Source organism: Macaca thibetana, chromosome 11 (assembly GCF_024542745.1).
Source record: "Macaca thibetana thibetana isolate TM-01 chromosome 11, ASM2454274v1, whole genome shotgun sequence".
NCBI lineage: Eukaryota > Metazoa > Chordata > Mammalia > Primates > Cercopithecidae > Macaca > Macaca thibetana.
Window position 1 is genome coordinate 118,382,348 of NC_065588.1, and position 22,666 is coordinate 118,405,013.

Consider the following 22,666-nt stretch of genomic DNA (forward strand, 5'->3'; position numbering starts at 1 on the left):
TTTCTGGTAAATTTCCCTGCCTCATGACATTCAAGTCTGCACCTAAACGTCACAGCATGCATTGCTAAAAACAGGATGTTTCTACATACCCACTGTCCCATGATCATTTCTAACTAAATTAACCAACAGTTCCTTAATAGCTTTTAAAACCCAGACCATATTCAAATTCCCCAATTGTTCCAAAGTGTTACAGCTGGCACCTTTGAAACAGGATGCAAATAATTTCCATACATCATATTTAGTCGAGTCTCCTAGCTTTCTTTATTCTAAAATCATCTCCCCTCCCCCACTTTTTTTGAATTTTTTTTTAATATGATACTGACTTTAAGGGAGTGGACCATGTGTCCTGTGGAATGTGCCACCTCCCGCTGTCTCTCTCTCCTTTTTATTTCCTATCAAGTGGAACTCGGCTCCGGGCTGCATCAGTCAGACAGAACGTCTTGGCAGCCCCGCCTCACGGACCATGCCATGTCTTCCGTATCGCTTCTCTGCCAGACACACAATGCATCTGGTTTCCACACCCAGAATGAGGCCTCAAATGTCCCCCCAAGATTTTAAATATGTGAGGCCACTGTCCCCAGCTGGCTGCCTGCAGGCACAGGGTACAGTTGGCTCAGTGTGGGGAAGGTCAGGCCAGCGCCGGAATTCTTTGCCTCTCTGGACACATGGGACGGCTGTGGTGCTTGGGTGGATGGGGGTGGGGGCGGGAGTGAGCTCAGGGGTCCCAGGAGGAGGAGTATCCAGTATCCAGACCCCTACCGCATGGCCGGGTGCAGTGGCTCATGCCTGTAATCCCACCACTTTGGGAGGCCAAGGTGAGCAGATCACCGGAGGTCTAGAGTTCAAGACGGGCCTGGCCAATGTGGTGAAACCCTGTCTCTACTAAAAATACAAAAGTAACCAGGAGTGGTGCCTGTAATCCCAGCTACTTGGGAGGCCGAGGCAGGAGAATCACTTGAACCCGGGAGGAGGAGGTAGTGAGCTGAGATTGCACCACAGTCCTCCAGCCTGGTTGACACAGTGAGATCCATCTCAAAAAAAAAAAACAACAACCGATAACCAGGCCCCTCCCCGGTGGGAGAGCTGCTGTGGGGTTCCGGGCATTGAGGCACAGGGATGCCGAGTCCTCCGACCTGCCCGTCCTTGGCAGCTGTGGGATTTCATCTTGTGGTTCTGTTCCCACACCCCACAGACGACAACAGCAACCAGAGCTCCATCGCAGATGCCTCCCCCATCAAACAGGAGAACAGCAGCAACTCCAGCCCCGCTCCAGAGCCCAACTCGGCTGTGCCCAGCGACGGCACCGAGGCCAAGGCAGACGAGGCCCAGGCTGATGGGAAGGAGCACCCAGGAGCTGAAGGTACGTGGCCTCTGGAGGTGGCTCTGACGGCCTCCCTGTAACCGGCCTTCAGGCAGTCTGTGGCTAGGTGTTCCAGGAGGCCCTGTCATGTGCCAGCCACAGCACGGAGACAGTAAAGAGAGGTGACACCTGGAGTACATGGTCTCATGGGGGGAATTAAAAAAATCAGACAGGCCAGGTGCAGTGGCTCATGCCTGTAATCCCTGCACTTTAGGAGGCCAAGGTGTGAGGACTGCTCAGAAGTTCAAGACCAGCCTGGGCAACATAGCAAGACCTCATCTCTACCAAAAAAAAAAAAAAATTAGCCAAGTGTGGTGGCACACAGCTGTGATCCCAGCTACTCAGGAGGCTGAAGTCAGAGGATCACTTGAGCACAGGAGGTCAAGGCTACAGTGAGCCGTGATCATGCCTCTGCACTCCAGCCTGTGTGACAATAAGACCCTGTCTCAAAAATAAGTAAATAAATAAAAATCAAACAATCGGCCAGGCATGGTGGCTCACACCTGTAATCCTAATGCTTTGGAAGGCTGAAGCGGGAGGATCACTTGAGGCCAAGAGTTTGAGACCAGTCTGGGCAGCATAGCAAGATCCTGTCTCTACAAAAAAATGTTTTAAAATGAGCCGGGCATGGTGGCATGTGCCTATCTGTGGTCCCAGCTACTCAGGAGGCTGAGGTGGGAGTATCCCTTGAGCCCAGGAGTTGGAGGTTGCAGTGAGCCGTGATCACACAACTGAACTCCAGCCTGGGTGACAGAGTGAGACCCTGGCTCAAAATATAATTATATTAATAAGAATGTTTAAATATATTTAAAAATCAGACAACCTAGTATTAGGGAGATAAGTGTGGTGGAGAATTATGAAGTTGGAAAGGGATGGGGGTGGGGGGTCTTGCTGAATGACCAGGGGAGTTGCAATTTTAAATGGGGTGGTCAGGGGCAGCCTTTGAACAAGACGAGGCTCAGACTGGGCAAGTGAGCAAGCCGTATGGGGATCTGGGAGGAGAGCAGTGTGGGCAGAGGGAAGAGTGAGTGAGGAGCTGGAAAATAAGACGGGGACTGGGTGCAGTGGCTCACACCTGTAATCCCAGCACTCTGGGAGGCCAAGGCAGGCAGATCACTTGAGGTCAGGAGTTCTAGACCAGCCTGGCCAACATAGTGAAACCCTGTCTCTACTAAAAATACAAAAATTAGCGGAGCGTGGTGGCATGTGCGTGTTTTAATCCCAGCTACTCAGGAGGCTGAGGCAGGAGAATCACTTGAACCTGGGAGGTGGAGGCTGCAGTGAGCCGAGATTGTGCCATTGCACTCCAGCCTGGGCGACAGAGTGAGACTGTGTCTCAGAAAATTCAAATAAATAAATAAATAAGATGGGGTCAGATAGGAGGCGGCGCCTCAGGTGTGGGGGGCTCGTAAGGCCACTGCCTGGGTTTTCATGGTAAGACGGGAGCCACTGGGGGCTTGGGTGACACGATCTGAAGGATTAAGAACAGATGATGGGGTGATTGTGTGAGAGAGTGTGTGTGTGATTGTGTGTGTGTGTTTATTTTGAGTCTCCACAGAGAAATTGAAAGAACAGCATAGTACTGTCCCGTATCTCCACCTGCTGCACTTGGCAGTTGTTGGCTTTTGGGGTTTTTTTGCTTTGTCTGTATTTTTTCTGGGACCATTTGAAAGTGAGTCACAGATCTCAGAACATTTCATCCCTAAACATGTTGTCAGCACATGTCTTTCAAAAATAAAGACATTCTGGGCTGGGCACAGTATGTGCTTATACTTACAATCTCAGCACTTTGGGAGGCCGAGGCAGGAGGATCTTTTGAGCCCAGGAGTTCGAGACCACCCTAGGCAAGAAGACAAAACCCCATCTCCACAAAAAATATAAAAATGAGCCCAGCATGGTGGCACGTGCCTGTTGTCCCAGGAGGATCGACTGAGCCTGAGAGGTTGAGGCTGCAGTGAGTCATGATTGTACCACTCCAGCCTGGGTAACAGGATGAGACCTTGCTGGAAAAAAAAAAGAAAAAAAGACATTCTCTTACAGGATTACAAATAGCGTGATTGCATCTAAGAAAAGGAGCAGCAGTCTGGATGGTCTAACATGGAGGTATAGTCTGAAGGTTGGGGAGAGCCCATGTTGGGCAGTACATAGAGGGCGTGTGGACCCAAGGGTCACTTTGGGCACCTGGAGGGAGAGGCAGTGGCTGAGCGGGTCTGTGGAGGGCAGGCCAGGTTTGGAGCGCCTTGCACACCCACGAGGAGCTGGCGAGCATGGAATGTGGAGTGGCAGATGTGACCAGCCTGCAGCTGGGGCCACCCCAGGACTCAGCGCGTGTGTGTCCTGGGAGCAGCCAGTGTGGTTCTAGGAGAAAGGCCGTCCCCTGCTGCACAGCTGATCCGCACGCCTGTGCAAGGAGGCTCTGGGCTGGTGCCAGGGTCCCAGTCACAGCTGCACTCCGCCTCCTGCACCCCAAGAAGCCATAGGTCAGCGGGGAAGACAGACACCAGCACCAAGGACTCATTGGCAGAGTTGCAGACAGACGCTGCAGGCAGACTCCAACCAGCGCGTGGTGTGAGGGTCTGGCCGTATAGAACCCCGCAGTATCATTTTTTAAATTTGAATGTGATGTCAAATTGTAAAACTGGAGCTTAAAACAGGATTGATTTCTAGCTGCTTTTGAAAAATCAGCTTTGACAATGTCGGGCCTGCTTTTCCCTGGGGCAGTTACCAGCCGAAGCAGAAGAGACTCTTCCTATTGTCTCTCCAAACCAAGGCCAAAGGGCGCTTGCCCTGTATTACCTCATGGCCACTCTTGTTTTTCTTATTGTAGATTTTAAAAAGAAAATTAAGATATTTCTTGGTTTTTTTTGTTTTTTTTTCCCCAGACAGAGTCTTGCTTTGTCACCCAGGCTGGAGTGCAGTGGTGTGATCTCGGCTCACTGCAACCTCCGCCTCCCAGCTTCAAGCAATTCTCCTGCCTCAGCCTCCTGAGTAGCTGGGATTACAGGTGTCCACCACCACGCCTGGCTAATTTTTCTACTTTTAGTAGAGATGGGGTTTCACCATGTTGGCCAGGCTAGTCTCAAATCTCCTGACCTCGTGATCCACCCGCCTCGGCCTCCCAAAGTGCTGGGATTACAGATGTGAACCACCACACCTGGCCTATTTCTTGGTTTTTGTTTGTTTGAAATGGGGTCTCACTCTATGGCCCAAGCTGGAGTGCAGTGGTACAATCTCAACTCATTGCAGCCTTGAACTTTTGGGCTCAGGTGATCCTCCTGCCTGTCTCCCAAGTAACTGGGACTACAGACGTGCACCACCAGGCCCTGGTAATTTTTATAGTTTTTTTGTCCAGATGGGGTGTTGCTATGTTGCCCGGGCTGGTCTTGAACTTCCGGGCTCCAGTGATCCTCCCACTTTGGCCTCCCAAAGTGCTGAGATTACAGATGTGAGCCACCGTACCTAGCCAAGATGTTTCTTGAAGCTATTTCTCTATCAGAAGTGGAGGTAGAGAGTGGAAAAGAAAAACACTGGAGAGGGTTTTTTATTTTATTTTATTTTTTTTTAGATGGAGTTTCGTTCTTGTTGCCCAGGCTGGAGTGCAATGGTGCAATCTCGGTTCACCACAACCTCCACCTCCTATGTTCAAGCGATTCTCCTGCCTCAACCTCTTGAGTAGCTGGGATTACAGGCATGCGCCACCATGCCCAACTAATTTTGTATTTTTAGTAGAGACGGGGTTTCTCCATGTTGCTCAGGCTGGTCTCGAACTCCCGACCTCAGGTGATCCGCCTGCCTCGGCCTCCCAAAGTACTGGGATTATAGGTGTGGGCCACCACGCCTAGCCTGAGAAGGCTATTTTTTCTTTTTAGGAAAACTGGGAAAGTGTATATTTGAAGAGAGTATTTCTTAACATTTTATTTGTGAAGCTTATCTATGTCTGAATCAAACAGCCCACTTGACTCATTTGTGGTATTGCCTGGCCCCTGATGGGGCTTTTGAGTTCATAGTCACTGCTGTGATGGACACAGTAAAAAAGGGATTTGGAGGGCCACCAGAAAGGCTTGCTGGAGGAATTGAATTGCTGTCTTGACCTGGTATTAGAAAGGAGGCAGGCTGGCTGGGCACGTGGCTCATGCCTGTAATCCCAGCACTTTGGGAGGTCGAGGTGGGTGAATCTCTTGAGCTTAGGAGTTCGAGACCAGCCTGAGCAACATGGTGAAACCCTGTCTCTACAAAAAATTAAACAATTAGCTGGACGTGGTGGTAATGCCTGTGGTCCCAGCTACTTGGGAGGCTGAGGCAAGGATCACTTGAGCCCAGGAGTTTGAGACCAGCCTGGGCAACATGGTGAAATCCCATCTCTACAAAAAAATACAAAAATTAGGCAGGGGGAAGTGGCTCACACCTGTAATCCCAGCACTTTGGGAGGCTGAGGTGGGTGGATCACCTGAGGTCAGGAGTTCGAGACCAGCCTGCCCAACAAGGCGAAACCCCGTCTCTACTAAAAATATAAAAAATTAGCTGGGTGTGGTGGCAAGTGCCTATAATCCCAGCTACTCGGGAGACTGAGGCAGGAGAATTGCTTGAACCCAGGAGGTGGAGGTTGCAGTGAGCCAAGATCACGCCACTGCACTCCAGCCTGGGCAACAAGAGTGAAACGTCTTTTATATATATATATACACACACACACACACACACACACACATACATATATATATATACACAAAAATTAGTGGGGTGTGGGGGCATGCACCTATAGTCCCAGCTGCTCAGAATGCTAAGGTGGGAGGATTGCTTGAGCCCAGGAGGTGGAGGTTGCAGTGAGCATGATTGTCCCACTGCACTCCAGCCTGGATGACAGAGCACGACCCGGTCTTAAAAAAAAAAAAAGAAGAAGAAGAAGAAAGTAAGAAACTGTGGTGTGGCAAGACCACAGAGCTCAAAATAGGGAGTGTTGGGAAGGAAAGCTGGAAATAACAGGAATTTGGAAGCCTCCCTCACTCAATGGGGTGAGCAACTGGCTCTTCAAATATGCTGGCGGCGGGGCACGGTGGCTCACGCTTGTGTTCCCAGCGCTTTGGGAGGCTGAGGTGGGTGGATTACCTGAGGTTCGGGAGTTTGAGACCAGCCCGGCCAACATGGTGAAACCCCATTTCTACTAAAAATACAAAACATAGCCCGGCGTGGTGGTGCTCACTTGTAATCCCAGTTTCTTGGGAGGCTGAGACAGGAGAATAGCTTGAACCCAGAAGGCAGAGATTGCAGGTTCATGCCATTCTCCGTATCAACTATAATGGTTCCCGTCAAGTCTGTGACTGTGCCATAATTTATTTGAATAGTCCCTTAGTGATGGTCACTTAGGTGTTCCCGTCTTTTGTTTTGCACATGCAGTCCTGCGGGGAGTCTGGTACCCTCATGTCTCTGCATCTTTGCCCAGGTGCAGGTGGCTCTGCAGGCTACGTCCCTGGAAGTGGAACCATTCAGGCAGAGGCTGCATGCACTCAGAATGTCCAGAATGTCACAGGTTCTGCCTGGCTTTCCTCCCAAGAAGTCGTGGGTAGAATGACGCCACTAGTGCAGGGGCTCTTAGGCTTGGCAACCCTGGCATTTGGGGCCAAATCATTCTTGTTTTTTCTTTCTTTTTTTTTTTTTTTCGAGACGGAGTCTTGCTCTGTCACCCAGGCTGGAGTGCAGTGACGCAGTCTGCAGGGCTCGCTGCAACCTCCGCCTCCCAGGTTCAAGCGATTCTCCTGTCTCAGCCTTCTGAGTAGCTGGGACTATAGGCGTGCGTTTGCCATCACACCTGGCTAATTTTTGTATTTTTAGCGGAGACAGGGTTTTACCATGTTGCCCAGGCTGGTCTCAAACTCCTGACCCCAGGTGATCCGCCCACCTCAGCCTCCCGAAGTGTTGGAATTACAGGCGTGAGCCACCGCGTCCAGTCTTGGATCCGTCTTTACTTGGGGGGCCATTCTGTGCATCGTGGGACATTGAGCAGCCTCCCTGGCCTCCGCCAAAATGTTTCCAGTTGTTAACCGATGTCCCCGGGGCAGGGGGAGTCACCCCTGCTGAGAGCCAGTGCCCTAGCGGCTTTGCCATAGTGCTGGGAGAGATGGGGGCTGTGGTCACATCCAGGTGGACACTCACCAGCTGTATGGCCTTGGGCAGGCAACATCACCCCCACACACCCTCCTACTTCCTTGTTTGTAAAATGGGACAACCAGCCGCTCGGGAGGCTGAGATGGGAGTATCACTTGAGCCTGGGAGGTGGAGGCTGCAGTGAGCCATGGTAGTGCTCATTCCAGCATGGGCGACAGAGCGAGACCCTGTCTCAAAATAAAATAAAATGGGATGAGCAGGAGCCGCCTCCCTCGCCGGGAGTGAAGAGGGCGAGAACACCAGCAAAGTGCTCAGCCCGGAGCTGGGGCTTAGGAGGAGGGTCTGGTAGCTGCGGGGTTGCCTTGTCCGCCCTTCTGTTGGGGGAGTGATTGCGGGGGTCCCAAGGACCGACGTGGGCTTCATCTGCAGCTGTGTTCCTCCTTCTTTCCCATCCTGTTTTTTTCTGGCCATGGCCTTGTTTCTCCCATGTTGGAGTGTGTGTCTCCTTTGCTCTAGAAGCCAGATTTGAGCTCCGCAGCAGGAATTCTGTTTCGAGTTAGTGTGTCCAGTTAGTTGCTACTTTCTCGCTACCACCACCAGATGCTAAATTGGTGGGACCCAGGTGGGAGCCACACCAGGGCCCTCTCTGGCCACCCTAGGCCCCCGGGGCCTGCATGGCTGCCCTGCACTGCTCAGCCAGGCTCCACCTGCCCACTGCCCGAGCTGCCCATGGGAAGGACACAAGGACAGACCCGTGTGGCCTTCCCAGGTGGGTGCGTGCTCTCTGCCGGGACGGGGCAGGTTGGCCACCAGCTGTTGACCTTGCTTTGAACTTGTTTACTGCTATGTGAGTTCAGGGAATGACATAATTCCTGTCCAAGCTCCCTGGACTAAATTTAGACCCCAGGAAAATAATTTTCCCTGGGTGAGTTCCAGCACCGCGGCTCCCAGAGAATCGGCTGCCGCCCTGAGCTCCTGAATGCTCTGTGGGTTCCAAGGCCGGTTCTCACCAAGCTCTGGGGTCTGGCTCTCAGGGGAGGCCTCTGCCGGGCACCTCTCTGCCCAGCATGGGTCAGCGTGAGTCTCTGGGCAACTGGCCACCTTCATGATTTCTAAGCCTACATCTGGGGCACCCACCTCCCCCACCACTCTGCAGAGCCTGCTGTGCTGGGCAGAAAAGGAGCTGTGGTCAGAGATGCAAAGCCACAGATGGGCAACTTTCCTAGGTCGGTAAAAACTTAATGTTTATGTTAAAGCAAACATGTATTATGAAATAGAGTGTAACATTAACATGATTTCTCTCTCTCTCTTTTTTTTTTTTTTTCTTTTGAGACAAAGTCTCACTCTGTCACCCAGGCTGGAGTGCAGTGGTGCGATTTTCGGCTCACTGCAACCTCTGCCTCCTGGGTTCAAGTGATTCTCCTGCCTCAGCCACCCGAGTAGTTGAGATTACAGGCACCCGCCACCACACCCAGCTACTTTTTGTATTTTTAGTAGAGGCAGGGTTTCACCATGTTGGCCAGGCTGGTCTCGAACTCCTGACCTCAAGTGATCTGCCTGCCTTGGTCTCCCAAAGTACTGGGATTACAGGCGTGAGCCACCATGCCTGGCCTGGCCCCTTTCTTTTAAAAAATAAATAAATAAACTAGAGATGAGATTTCATTATATTTCCCAGGCTAGTCACAAACTCCTGAGCTCAAGCGATCTTCCTGCCTTGGTCTTCCAAAGTGTTGGGATTACAGGTATGAGCCACTACACCTGGCTGATTTTTCTTTTTATTGAGATGAAATTCACATAAAATTAACCATGTTAAGTGAATAATTCACTGACAGTACACTCACAAGGTTGTGCAACCACCACTTCTCTCTGGTTCCAAAATGTTTTAATCACCCCAAAAAGAAATCTTGCACCCAGCAGCAATCATTCTCCACTTCTCCCTTCCCCCGCGACGGTGGGTCCCCACCCCAGGCAACCACGAAACTTTCTGTCTTCATGGGTTCGTCTATTCTGGACTTTTCATATAAATGGAATCATATACTCTATGACCTTTTGTGTGTGACTTCTCACTCAGCATGATGTTTACTTTCTTTTTTTGTTGTTGTTGTTTTGTTTTTTGTGGTTTGTGTTTTGTTTTGTTTTGGAGACAGAGTCTTACTTTGTCCCCCAGGCTGGAATGCAGTGGCATGATCTTATCTCACTGCAACCTCTGCCTCCTGGGTTTATGGGATTCTCCTGCCTTGGCCTCCCAAGTAGCTGGGACTACAGGCGCATGCCACCACATCTGGCTAATTTTTGTATTTTTTTAGTAGAGAGGGGGTTTTGCCATGTTGGCCAGGCTGGTCTCAAACTCCTGACCTCAGGTGATCCGCCCACCTCAGCCTCCCAAAGTGCTGGGATTACAGGTGTGAGCCACCGCGCCCAGCCTGTTTTTGTTGTTGTTGTTGTCATTTTTTGAGACAGTCTTACTCTGTCGCCCAGGCTGGAGGGCAGTGGCACGATCTCGGTTCACTGCAACCTCCACCTCCCAGGTTCAAGCCATTCTCCTGCCTCAGCCTATGAGTAACTGGGATTACAGGCATGCACCACCACGCCTGGCTAATTTTTGTATTTTTAGTAGAGATGGGGTTTCACCATGTTGTCCAGGCTGGTCTTGAACTTCTGACCTCCAGTGATCTGCCTGCCTTGGCCTCTCAAAATGGTGGGATTACACGCCTGATCCACCGCGCCTGGTCAGGGCTCCTAGTCTGAGGAGTGTCAACCGTGCTCAGTCTCCCTGGGAAGGAGGGTCTTGCTGTTCCGTTCCCCCATCCTCCGTGCCCCGGGCCCTGTACTATCTTCTTCTTTCCATCTTGCCTGCTTGCTTTTAAACTGAAGTGTGGGTTATTTTCCCCTTTTATTCCTCTGCCTCAGAAACCCCAGTAAAGAAGTCTTGGTTGCGGCCGGGCGCGGTGGCTCAAGCCTGTAATCCCAGCACTTTGGGAGGCCGAGACGGGCGGATCACGAGGTCAGGAGATCGAGACCATCCTTGCTAACACGGTGAAACCCCGTCTCTACTAAAAAATACAAAAAACTAGTCAGGCGAGGTGGCGGGCGCCTGTAGTCCCAGCTGCTCGGAGGCTGAGGCAGGAGAATGGCGTGAACCCGGGAGGCGGAGCTTGCAGTGAGCTGAGATCCGGCCACTGCACTCCAGCCTGGGCGACAGAGCGAGACTCCGTCTCAAAAAAAAAAAAAAGTCTTGGTTGCACAGGCATTCTCTAGGATTAGTTTAGCATACTTTTCAACATCAGGGTACCATGGTGTCGGGCCTTGGGTAGGATTTTTGCTGCCCCTTCATGAGTGTCAGGCTCTGTGTCCAGTAAGCTTTAGGAAAAACCACTGCCGCCACTGCCTCCTCCCAAACTGCACCCACCCCCCGCCCCATCCAGCCTGCACCTTCCTTCTGCTAAAGAAAGTTGGGGTGGAGCAGCAGGAAGACTGAGGCACGAGAAATCACCCAAATAACTGGGTTCATTCTACAGGTGATTGCTTGATGGAATGGTGTGCAGCCATCTTGTAAGCTCTGATATTTAAAGAGTCTCTAAAGACGTGAAGAACTCCTCCGAAATACCATGTGACCCCCATTTGGGAAGAGGAGAAAATTTGTATGCAATGGAGGGAGGGAAAACTGTAAAGATGGGCATTAATTCTCTAAAGCATTAGTGGGGTGGTCCCTGGGTGGTGACAGGTGATTTTTAACTTTATTTTTTTTTCTGTATTTTCTGTTTCCTGCAATGATCAGTCATTGCTCTGGCAATCAGAAAAATACCCATACTATTATTATTATTATTATTACTATTATTATTATTATTATTTTGAGACAGAGTCTCGCTGGGTCCCCCAGGCTGGAGTGCAGTGGCGCGATCTCAGCCCACTGCAATCTCCGCCTCCCGGGTCCTCGCCATTCTCCTGCCTCAGCCTCCCAAGTAGCTGGGACTACAGGCGCCTGCCACCTCGCCCGGCTAATTTTTTGTATCTTTAGTAGAGATGGAGTTTCACTGTGTTAGCCAGGATGGTCTCCATCGCCTGACCTCCTGATCCGCCCACCTCAGCCTCTCAAAGTGTGGGATTACAGGCGTGAGCCACCATACCTGGCCAAATACTCATATTATTACATGTTTACAAAAGGTTAGTTACCTCTGATGTTCCCCAGGAGGAGAGGGCAGGCTCTTTAAAGGAGGAGGACGAAGCCACCTTGGCTGAGGGAGAGAGGAATTGACAGCCATGATTGTTGGTGCGCACTGCGGCCGCCAGGGGGTGCTGGGTGCACGCAGCACGGAGACTGCAGCCTCCTCCCGTCGCCTCCCAGGGCCCTCAGCAGCTAAGTGTGCAGGAGAGGGTTGCAGACACCAGGGTCCGTGTGTGGCCTGGCTGCTGGAAACAGCGCCACTGAAAAATCGACAGGAGATTCCCCAGCCATCCAGCCCTCCAGCCCTCCAGCTCATTGTAGCCTTCAAAGACCCCTGGCCCCAAAACTACGCGATTCAAGGTATTTTTAGTATTTGGCCCATCCGGCCCCGCCTCTCACGTGTCTGAAAATAGCTCCTGTCCTCTTGCTCTTCCCTCAGACGCTTCTGATGAGCAGAACTCACAGTCCTCGATGGAACATTCGATGAACAGCTCAGAGAAAGTAGATCGGCAGCCGTCTGGAGACTCGGGTCTGGCCGCAGAGTCGTCTGCAATCTCTCAGGTACCTCGCCCGAGGTCTCAGAGGGGCAGCCAGATCGGCCGGGAGCCCATTGGGTTGTTGGGGGTACGTTGAAAGGTGTTTCGTCATTGTGTTTTGTTGTTTTGTCGTTGGACCCTTGGAACTGTCATTTATCCATCAGGCGATGTCCATGAACACAGTCCTGGGCTCTGCTTTGGGCTCTGGGGCCAAGGGATAATGAGACTTGTGGCCTCTGCCCTCAAGGAGCCTCTGGGTCAGAGGAGGATGAAGGGACTTGAACCCAGCCTCAGCTGCCGCGTTTTGTCTGTTCGGGTTCACAAAAGCATTGCCTCATCTCAGTGATCCGCAGATAGGTGAGCTTTAGAGCTGGGAAGACAAGACTTCAGAAACCTAAGTGGTGGGGCCTCCTATGGAGTGGTGCCGCTGACCCCACTTGCACTGGGCCCCTCTCCAGGGCATCCCTGGGCCCCTCTCCAGGGCATCACTCTGTGTTGGAATCTGGTCTGAATGACTCAGCACAGGTGCAGTGGGGCTTGGTGGTTAGGAGCAAACCTCCCAGAGTCGGGCCCAAGTTTTAATCCCAGCTCCCAAAATGGGATCACAGAACTGTCTTAGGGCCACCGTGAGGATTTGATGGGAGAACATGGGTAAAACTTAGCATGGAGTAGACACGAGATGCAGAATTGTTCTTGGCCATGACCACTATTAGGATTTTTCACTGTAAATCTAGACTCTTTTTTTTTCCTTCGAGACAGAGTCTCACTCTGTCACCCAGGCTGGAATGCAGTGGCATGATCTCGGCTGACTCCGACCTCCACCTCCTGGGTTCAAGCAATTCTCCTGCCTCAGCCTCCCAAGTAGCTGGGATTACAGGTGCCTACCACTATGCCCAGCTGATTTTGTATTTTTAGTAGAGATGGGTTTCACCATGTTGGCCAGGCTGGTCTCAAATTCCTGACCTCAAATGATCCACCCCCTCAGCCTCCCAAAGTGCTGGGATTACAGGCGTCAGCCACCACGCCCGGCAACTTCAAAATCTTTAAACCCTTTGATCGGCAGCTCCTGTTCCAGGAACTCACCCTGTGGAACCCCCTCCACATGCCCTAGCACAAAGGGGCTGCTTAGGGACATCGGGTCTTGTCTGAGACAGACTAGGGTTCAGCCGTTTCGAAGAGCATGGTTGGGCCTTCCAGGTTCTGATAAACATTCCTGCAGTGTGCAGTGAGAAAAGCAAGCTGCAGATCCAGCAGGCGTAGCATGAGCCCATCTGGTTAAAAACAGTAGAAACCAAAGCCTGGTGATTTGTATTAAGACCAAGGTTGTTGGCTGGGATCTCTGGGCCTCTTGAGCTCAGAGAAGAAAAGCTCAGCTTGAAACTTTGATCCATACCCTGAGAGTATGCAGTGCTCCCCCGGCAGTACCTGGAAATACCAGGTACTGGTATTTGGGGGACCATTCTCACATCGCCCCCAGTACCCCCACTCTTGCTTCCAGGAGACCCAGACCTAAAATTGGGCCTCTTCCACCATTGTCACAGGCACACTGACACACATACTGTCCATGGAGCTAGGTGTGAGTGACATGGGGATATACTCCAGTAAAGCAGACAGCCTGGCATTTCAAGCGACACATTTTTGGCAGGGTGCAGTGGCTCACATTTGTAAGCCCAGCACTTTGGGAGGCTGAGGCAGGTGGATCACTTGAGGCCAGGAGTTCAAGACCAGCATGCGCAACATAGCAAGACCCCCGTCTCTCCAAAAAAAGAAAAACAAAATTAACCAGGCGTGGGTGGTGCGCACCTATAGTCCCAGCTACTCTGGAGGCTGAGGCGGGAGGATCACTTGAGCCTGAGAGTTCAAGGCTGCAGTGAGCTCTGATCATACAACTGCACTCCAGCCTGGGTGACAGCAAGACCCTGTCTAAAAAAAAAAAAAAACAGAAAAAAGGACAGAGAGGACAGCAAGGCAGCCTTCCTGACTCCCTGCAATCCCTGCTCCCAGGGTTCCCCAGAAGGGGCTCATGTCACCATCTCTGCAAGTCCATCACACGTCCTACTTGAGGCCTCTCTGCAACATTGATCTCTGAGAACCCACCATGGACCAGGGGCTATACCTAGTCCCTCCCTGCCACAGTGAGGCTGACAACGGGCCCAGGATAAGCAGATATAAGCAGGTCACGGAGTCCCACTAAGTGCCGTGAGAGAGAAACGGGGTGATGTGAAGAAGCAGAACAGGCTGGCTGGGCGCGGCGGCTCACGCCGGTAATCCCAGCACTTTGGGAGGCCGAGGCGGGTGGATTGCGAGGTCAGGAGATCGAGACCATCCTGGCTAACATGGTGAAACCCCGTCTCTACTAAAAATACAAAAAATCAGCCCAGCATGGTGGCGGGTGCCTGTGGTCCCAGCTACTCAGGAGGCTGAGGTGGGAGGATCACGAGCCCAGGAAGTTGAGGCTGTAGTGAACCATGATTCAGCCACTGCACTCCGGCCTGGGCAATAGAGTGAGATCCTAAACAAAAACAAAGGCCGGGCGCGGCGGCTCACGCCGGTAATCCCAGCTCTTTGGGAGGCCAAGGCGGGTGGATTGCGAGGTCAGGAGATAGTGACCATCCTGGCTAACGCGGTGAAACCCCATCTTTACTAAAAATACAAAAAATCAGCCTGGCGTGATGGGGGGCGCCTGTAGTCGCAGCTACTCAGGAGGCTGAGGCAGGAGAATGGCTTAAACCCAGGAGGCGGAGCTTGCAGTGAGCTGAGATCCGGCCGCTGCGCTCCAGCCTGGGCGACAAAGTGAGACTCCATGTCAAAAAAAAAAAAAGCAGCAGCAGCAGCAGAACAGGCCATGGGTAGAGGGTGTTGTGGCTGGCGTCAGCAGGGAGGGGCTGGCTGTGAGCCGGACATGAAGGGGGCCCAGGCTGGGATGGCGGGCTCTCCAGGCAGGGGCAGACCAAGGTGCACAGACCTTAAGACAGGAGCCAGCTTGAAGAACGAAAGAGAGGCCAGGGTGGCCGGGGAGGCCAGAACCTCATGGGTGAGGAAGAGAATAGCCTGATGAGGGACGAAGTGGGCACCAGGCTGGTCACTAGGGCCTTCTCAGTCCTGGTGAGGAACTCCGTTTGTTCAGAAGTCAGTAGGAAAGTTGCGGAATGCTTTGTATTTTGTGTGTGGTTTCTATCGGAGGAAGGTTGCTGGGGCCATGTTCTTGGCCACAAGGAGGGCACTCCATCAGCAAGGCCAGAGGTGAGGGGGAGGTGTGCAGGCGGAGATGGGGCTTCAGGGGGCTATCCCGGCCTGGGGCTTTCTCCCAGGCTGATGGGGAGCACCAGTTAGGACAGCTGCAGTCTGGAGTTTGGTCTCAGGTGACAGGTTAGGTTTGAGATGCCCAAGACAATTGTGTGATGGATGAGTGAGTTTTAAACCTTTTCTGGGGTCCTGGGTTTCTTGGGAATTCCGTGACAACTACAGACCCTTTCCCCCAGAATAACACACACACATGTATGTATACCCAGGAAATGCTGAGAGTCCAGCTCAGACAAGGCACTGTGCCCAGCCCCGGAGGAGCAGGAGTCTACATGGCAAAGTCGGTCTGGGCCTCTGGGAGATGGCCTTAGAACTTGGAGAGATTGCCAGGCATCATGGCTCACACCTGTAATCCGACCAGTTTGGGAGGCTGAGGCAGGAGGATCACTTGAGCCTGGGATTTCGAGACCAGCCTGGGCAGCATAGCAAGACCTCATCTCTACAAAAAACTTTTTCTTTCTTTTTTTTTTTTTTTTTTTTTTTGAGACGGAGTCTCTCTTTGTCGCCCAGGCTGGAGTGCAGTGGCCGGATCTCAGCTCACTGCAAGCTCCACCTCCCGGGTTTACGCCATTCTCCCGCCTCAGCCTCCCGAGTAGCTGGGACTACAGGGCGCCCGCCACCTCGCCCGGCTAGTTTTTTGTATTTTTTAGTAGAGAGGGGGTTTCACCGTGTTAGCCAGGATGGTCTCGATCTCCTGACCTCGTGATCCGCCCGTCTCGGCCTCCCAAAGTGCTGGGATTACAGGCTTGAGCCACCGCGCCCAGCCTACAAAAAACTTTTTTAAAGAAATTAGCGGCTGGGCACGGTGGCTCAAGCCTGTAATCCCAGCACTTTGGGAGGCCGAGACGGGCGGATCACGAGGTCAGGAGATCGAGACCATCCTGGCTAACACGGTGAAACCCCCTCTCTACTAAAAAATACAAAAAACTAGCCGGGCGAGGTGGCGGGCGCCTGTAGTCCCAGCTACTCGGGAGGCTGAGGCGGGAGAATGGCGTAAACCCAGGAGGCGGAGCTTGCAGTGAGCCGAGATCTGGCCACTGCACTCCAGCCTGGGAGACAGAGCCAGACTCCGTCTCAAAAAAAAAAAAAAAAAGAAATTAGCTGGGCATGATGGCACATGCATGTAGTCCCAGCTACTCAGGAGGCTGAGGCAGGAGGATCCTTTGAGCCCAGGAAGTCGAGGCTGCAGTGAGCTATGATGATCACTACACCCCAGCCTGAGCAACAAAGCAAGACTCTATCTCTAAAAAAAATTGTAAAAAGAACTTGTAAAAGCTGGCGCAGTGGCTCATGCCTGTAATCCCAGCACTCAGGGAGGCTGAGGCGGGCAGATCACCTGAGGTCAGGAGTTTGAGACCAGCCTGGCCAACATGGTAAAACATGGAGACATGGTGAAACCCTGTCTCTACCAAAAATATAAAAAATTAGCCAGGCGTGGTGGTGCGCACCTGTAATCCCAGCACTCTGGGAGGCTGAGGCGGGCACATGACCTGAGGTCAGGAGTTTGAGACCAGTCTGGCCAACATGGTGAAACCCCGTCTCTACTAAAAATACAAAAATTAGCCTTGGGTGGTGGCGCGTGCCTGTAATCCCAGCTACTTGGGAGGCAGGAGAATCACTTGAACCCAGGAGGCGGAGGTTGCAGTGAGCCGAGATTGCGCCACTGCACTCCAGCCTGGCGACAGAGTGAGACTCAGTCTCAACAATAAAAAAAATAACCTGGAAAGGTGAACTTGAAACAATAATCACAAGTAATCACCCTAGCAATTAATCACAGATGGGAAGATTGATAATAGCAACTCCTGGTCCAGTCTGAATGAGTGGGGAGAGCCTAGGGTCCAAGGCAGCAGTGTAGGAAACCTCCTGAGTTACCGGCCATTGGCATGTGATAGGGCCAGGCAGGGGCCAGGGGACACCGTGCTCTATAGCTCCAGAAAGAGTTCGGGTGTGAGGGTCTCCATAGGTCCTCGAACTCTCTGGAGTCCATGCTTGGGCCTCGGGTCCGGAACCACAAAGCCGCTCTCCCTCGGTTCCTTCCTGGGCCGACCTTCGGCCTCCCGCCCAGCCTAACTTGCCCTCCTGGCCTATTAACCTGTGTTCCCCTTTACTTCTCTCCCCAAGGATTTGGAAGGAGTGCCACCCTCTAAAAAGATGAAACTGGAGGCCTCTCAACAAAACTCCGAAGAGATGTAGACGATGCTTTAAAGCCTCCGATCCATGTTCCATGGAAGGTACATCAGCAATTAATTCTAGAGCAACTTTGCCCCAGCGATTCCTCTTGGGTGCGAACAGAACTACTAACATTTCAAGTTTACCAAGTGCAAATCCAAGAAGACCCAGAACGGCGTCACTTCTCAGACACTGAAGAACTCTGCTGTGAAGCAAAACTCAAACCTTTAAGGGACTGTCCTTGGGGAGGCAGGTGGGGCTGACAGCTCAGGAGTGTCTGCACACTGTCTCGGAAGCCAGGTTTCCATTTGTGTTGCTGCTGTATTTTTTTCCCCACTTCTCTATGTAACGATATAAGCTATTGGAGGGTGGTACCGATCAGGAACGCTTTTCGGCGGGGCTTTTCACTGTTCAACCGATTCCTTCCGCTTTCTTTTTTTGTGCCTTGTGCCCTTGAGGTGACCTCTGGCATGTATCCTGGTGGTTCTTGCATCCCCCTCTGCAAAGTGCCCTCTTGGTTTGGTTCGGGCGGCAGCTGCCACCCTACTCACCGCTCTCCTCCCTGCCCCAGGACTTCATCGGAGCAGGCAGGGTGGAGCGGAGGAGGTCCTTAGCCTACCTGGTTTGCAGGTGCAGGGGGACCTTAGACATGCCCCAAGTACCAGGCACCAGGGCCCAAGGACACGCAGGTGTTGGGGCATAGTCCCCAAGGGCTCGGCTCCTTGGATCAGGCTGGGCACTCACTGTGCTGTCCCCTCCTTGGGGCGTTCAGGACTGGGCGTCTCCAAGCCCACCATGGCCCAGATGGACATGCAAAGCCCTTGGAATTTTCTGGCACTTCCTCTCTGTTGCCCCCCGCACCACCACCACCACCACCCCCATTACTGCTTTCTCCCAGACCTCCGAATACGAAATGGCTTCTCTGGCTGACCGCAAGGCTGTCTCCTTAAGGTACTGAGTGGGCCGGGGAGGCTGGGAGCCGGCGGCAGGATTAGCTGGTGCTGAACTTTCTCTCATAGGACGTTGCTTGGATTTCAAATCCACAGTCACCTGCTGCCCTTTGCCTCCCCCGATGCCCCAGCCGGTGCCCCAGAGAGGCAGGATCGCAGCGGTCAGAATCCATGTGCTTTCCTATTCACAGGCTGTTCTGACTCTCAGAGCCAACAGCTGGACCGTGTCTCATCCCCGGAACATGCCGTCTGTCCCCACCAGGGAGCGGGCCTTGATGGCTGGGCCTCGAAGGCCACAAACAAGACGTCGAGGAATTGGAAAGATTTGCACACCCTCCAGAAAGGAGAGACGCAGTCTCCCCTCCCTCCCATCCCGCACCTGCGCTGGAACAGCTTCCTCTCACTGAACGGAGACGCCCCCTTGGACGAACTGCCTAATTGTTTGGTTCTGAGGCCTGGTTTGCTCTTAATTAATATATGAACTCCTCAGACCTTAAACCTTTTCCTAAGCTTTCTTTACTGCACTGGAGTTCTGACTCCCTTTGAGTTGTGTGTTACCGGGGGGGTGGGGGTTGCGGGTTTTGTTGTTTTTTGGGGCTAATTGGTGCATATTCAGGTACCACCTTTGACGTGTGGATCTTTCTCCTGACCATCACGGGAAGTGTCTGCTGGATTCCATTTTTTAAGAGTTTCTGAGGGTGAGGCTCTTATTTTTTTTCAAGGGATCCTGTCTATTTCCTGCACTTCAAGAAGAATCAAAATGTTCCTGAATTTCAAATACCTCATGCAAAATGTCTCCTGAAATAAGGGAAAAAAAAAAAAAAACTTTGAAAATCTTAATGTTGAAGTTAGCAATGCTGAAAGGTTTCTGTCTTAAAAAAAAAAATCCTTGTACTTATCAATTTTGCCCCTTAGGCAGTCAGTTTTGTTGAGAACTGTGTCCTGTATCCTGGCGCAGAACCTACCTGATGCGGTTCCTCTCCACGCATCTCAAGGCGGCGTTACCTCCAGATCCCGTAGAGTTAGAGTCACATTTTTCTTTGCAGCAAAACTCCATTTTGGTGAGAGATGAATTTGGATATTTATTTCCTTTTCTTTTTTGGGAAACGAGAGGCTACAACCAAGACAGCTGAAGGAGAATGAAACACACATCTACAGAAACAGAGAGGCGTAGGTGGCCTTGCCGTTGGCAGCAGCCTCTCTGGACAGGCAAGGGGAGTTGGCGCAGGTGAGGACTAAGACGACGTCCACCATACCGAGGCTGTCACTAGTATTTCTCTGAAGTGCCTGAAGGTAGGAATGGGCCGGCGATTGGGACCAGCTGGGCCCCACCACGGCCATGCCAGGCAAAGCGCCAGCAGCCCTGCACTCCACGTTGGCCAAGAAGGCCTTCCACGCAGAATGACGAGACTGCAAAAATCCGATGTGCTTCCTTCCCTGGCGCAGTCGCTTCTCTGAGCTGCTGCCCCCCACCCACCCTACCCCCCTCGCCCTCCCCCCACCACAGAATCTAAGACCTTTCAGCTTCGAGCCAGGGGGCGGGGGATCCCGAGCAAAAGCCTTCCGTGGACATCAGGCCCCGTGGCCTCAAGGGCTCCCAGGGCAAACCTAATTTCCCCCAAAACTTAAAGTCGGGGAAGCTGCGGCTACACATTCCACAAAGTGCTGGCACTTACACCTACAACCCGGAAGGCTGTGGACCGATTCCTCTAGGGTGGTGACCTCCCATTAGCAAACAGTGTCATGGTTTGGAATGTTCATTATCGCCGAGAACCTGGTTAGAGGCATAAAGACCTTTTTTCACCGTTACCTAATTTTTTTCCCCTCTCAAGACTTTTTTTTTTTTTTTTTGGTGTGTTGTACAGCAGTATAATTTTTCACTTATTTATTCCATCAGTAGATATGGTTTGTACAATGTACAATGGTTTCATTTCAGAAAATAAAAATTTCAAATCATGAATACCTTGTGGTTTTGTCACATTTTAAGTAAGTAAAGTCAGATCGATGATGACGTTGTCCCTCTCTAGCTGCTGCAGCCTCTCCTGCATGGCTGTGTGGCCCTGATTCTACAAGACACACAAGTTCCTTGCACACAGGAGCTGTTGCCTTCCACAGTCATAAGAGCTGCCATTATTAAGCACCAACTGGATGCCAGGCAACCCACTAGTTGCTCCTTTCTGTGGGCAGGTATTGTCGGCCACCTTGTGCAGGTGAGAAAACAGCAGGACAGTCCCATGTAGGACTCTCATGCCCGGTCAGGCCCCCAGGTTGAAAGCCACACCCGAGGCCAGGTGTGGTGACTCACGCCTGTAATCCCAGCACTTTGGGAGGCCGAGAAAGGCGATCACCTGAGGTCAGGAGTTTGAGACCAGCCTGGGCAACATGGCGAAACCCCGTGTCTACTAAAAATACAAAAATTAGCCAGGTGTGGTGGCATGCACCTGTAATCCCAGCTAGTTGGGAGGCTGAGGCAGGAGAATGGCTTGAACCTGGGAGGCGGAGGTTGCAGTGAGCTGAGATCACACCACTGCACTCCAGCCTGGGCGCAACAGAGTGAGACTCTGTCTCAAAAAAAAAAAAAGCCACACCTGATCTGTCTACCCCGAGGCCTGGGTTCCAGCAGGGACATGTTTTTGGCTTCCCTGTCTCTGAGGGGGCTCTGGATTGTGGCAGGGACTCAGGGGCGTTAGTGCATGGGTGGACTGCAACCTCGGCTTGACTTGTCTTCATGGCCTCTAGTGACTTACATGGTCGGGCTGGAACTGGACCTTTCCCAGGGCCATGACCCTTTCGGCCCAAACTGCTTCCCCCAAGCTGACTTCCCCACCTGTGTCCAGCCTCTCCTGGCCCTGGGCTAGCCCCTAAAGAGAGCTGGCAGGGGTGGGGGTATTGTGTCAGCGGGTCTAGGCCAAGCTGCACTGCGTGGATCGGCTACAGGCAGATGCTCTCTCCTGTTTGTTCTGTCTGACTCTCCTTCCTACCCGTTCCTTTTTAACATGTTCCAGTGTTTTTACCAGAATTGGCTGCTCAGCTAAATAAACTCCTGATATGGAAAGTTCAGCTTGACAAAACACAAATCATAGAGGCCTTGTTTGCTTAAGGGAAAAAAAAATGCCTGAGCTGGCACACGTTCCCGCGCTTCCTTTCTGCCCTCTCTGCATGTCTGTTCCCAGCTCTCGCTCTCTGGATCGGCATCCCTCCCTCCTTTCTCTAAGGCTTCTGCCTTTTCCCCCTGCCTCCCTTGTCTCCACCCGCCTAGATCACTGTCTCTCAGTCATTCTGCGGAACTTCCTCTGTGTCTCTCACTGGAGCGCCCTAACTTCCTCTCCCACCTCCCTTCATCAAGGAGCAGTCTCATGCCCAGGAGCTACAAATGTAGCTTTGCAGGCATTGATTGAGCTGTGCTGGGCCCTAGGCAGCAATGACTCAAACTTGACACTTAACCCCCAGGCAGGTAAGTGAGCCCCAGTGCTTTCCGATGCCTACCACAGTTTGGAATTAGGGGATACAGACATTCTGATGGCAAGGGTCAGGGAATCTCCTAGGACACTGGAGGAATACCAGGCCTGGGGATAAGCAGCTTGTTTTTCGTTTTTGACACAAAGGAGTGGCTGGAGGTTTCTAAGCCAAGGCTCTGCTGGACTGGGGATGGTGTTGCCAATGAATAGCATGGATTGGAAAAGACCAGACTGGAGGTGGGAGCTGGGCAACTAGGGAACTGGAACAATAGGCCAAGCAGGGGGCCAGCAGTTGGCAACACGGCCCATGTGCCCCCAGGGAATGCGAAGGCGGTCAGTAGGCAGGGAAGTGGGGTGGGGAAGGGGTCAGCTGGGGGAGGTAGGCAGAGAAGGCTCAGGTCCAAGCTCCATGCCATGGCAACAAGTGTCACAGAGGTCCCTGGTGGGGCCGAGGATGGATTGCAGACCCTAAAGGCCAAGTCCTCCAGAGCCTCCAGAGCCTCAGATTAGACATCCATTGACCTTGTCTATCCAGTTCTGTTTCCCTCTTCTTCCCATAGGGGTCGCCCTCCTTCCCCGGTCCTTAAGTGGGGCGGGCACCTCTCCCAGGATGGTCATATGACCCA

The 22,666-nt window shown here is 52.3% G+C and overlaps 1 protein-coding gene across 2 annotated transcripts in view; it reads left to right on the plus strand.

The window, feature by feature from the left end:
• Window positions 1-20,542, plus strand: part of BCL7A (BAF chromatin remodeling complex subunit BCL7A) — a 237,214-nt gene extending 216,672 nt beyond the window's left edge. Inside the window, exons 5-7 of one of the 2 annotated variants that reach the window (XM_050748163.1) lie at window positions 1,193-1,360; window positions 12,064-12,248; window positions 17,585-20,542. In XM_050748163.1, coding sequence (XP_050604120.1) covers window positions 1,193-1,360; window positions 12,064-12,248; window positions 17,585-17,656 — 425 coding nt within the window. In that variant the 3' untranslated portion in view covers window positions 17,657-20,542. The remainder of the gene's footprint in view (window positions 1-1,192; window positions 1,361-12,063; window positions 12,249-17,584) is intronic. The other variant, XM_050748164.1, reaches the window with a different exon arrangement.
• Window positions 20,543-22,666: the final 2,124 nt, after the last annotated feature.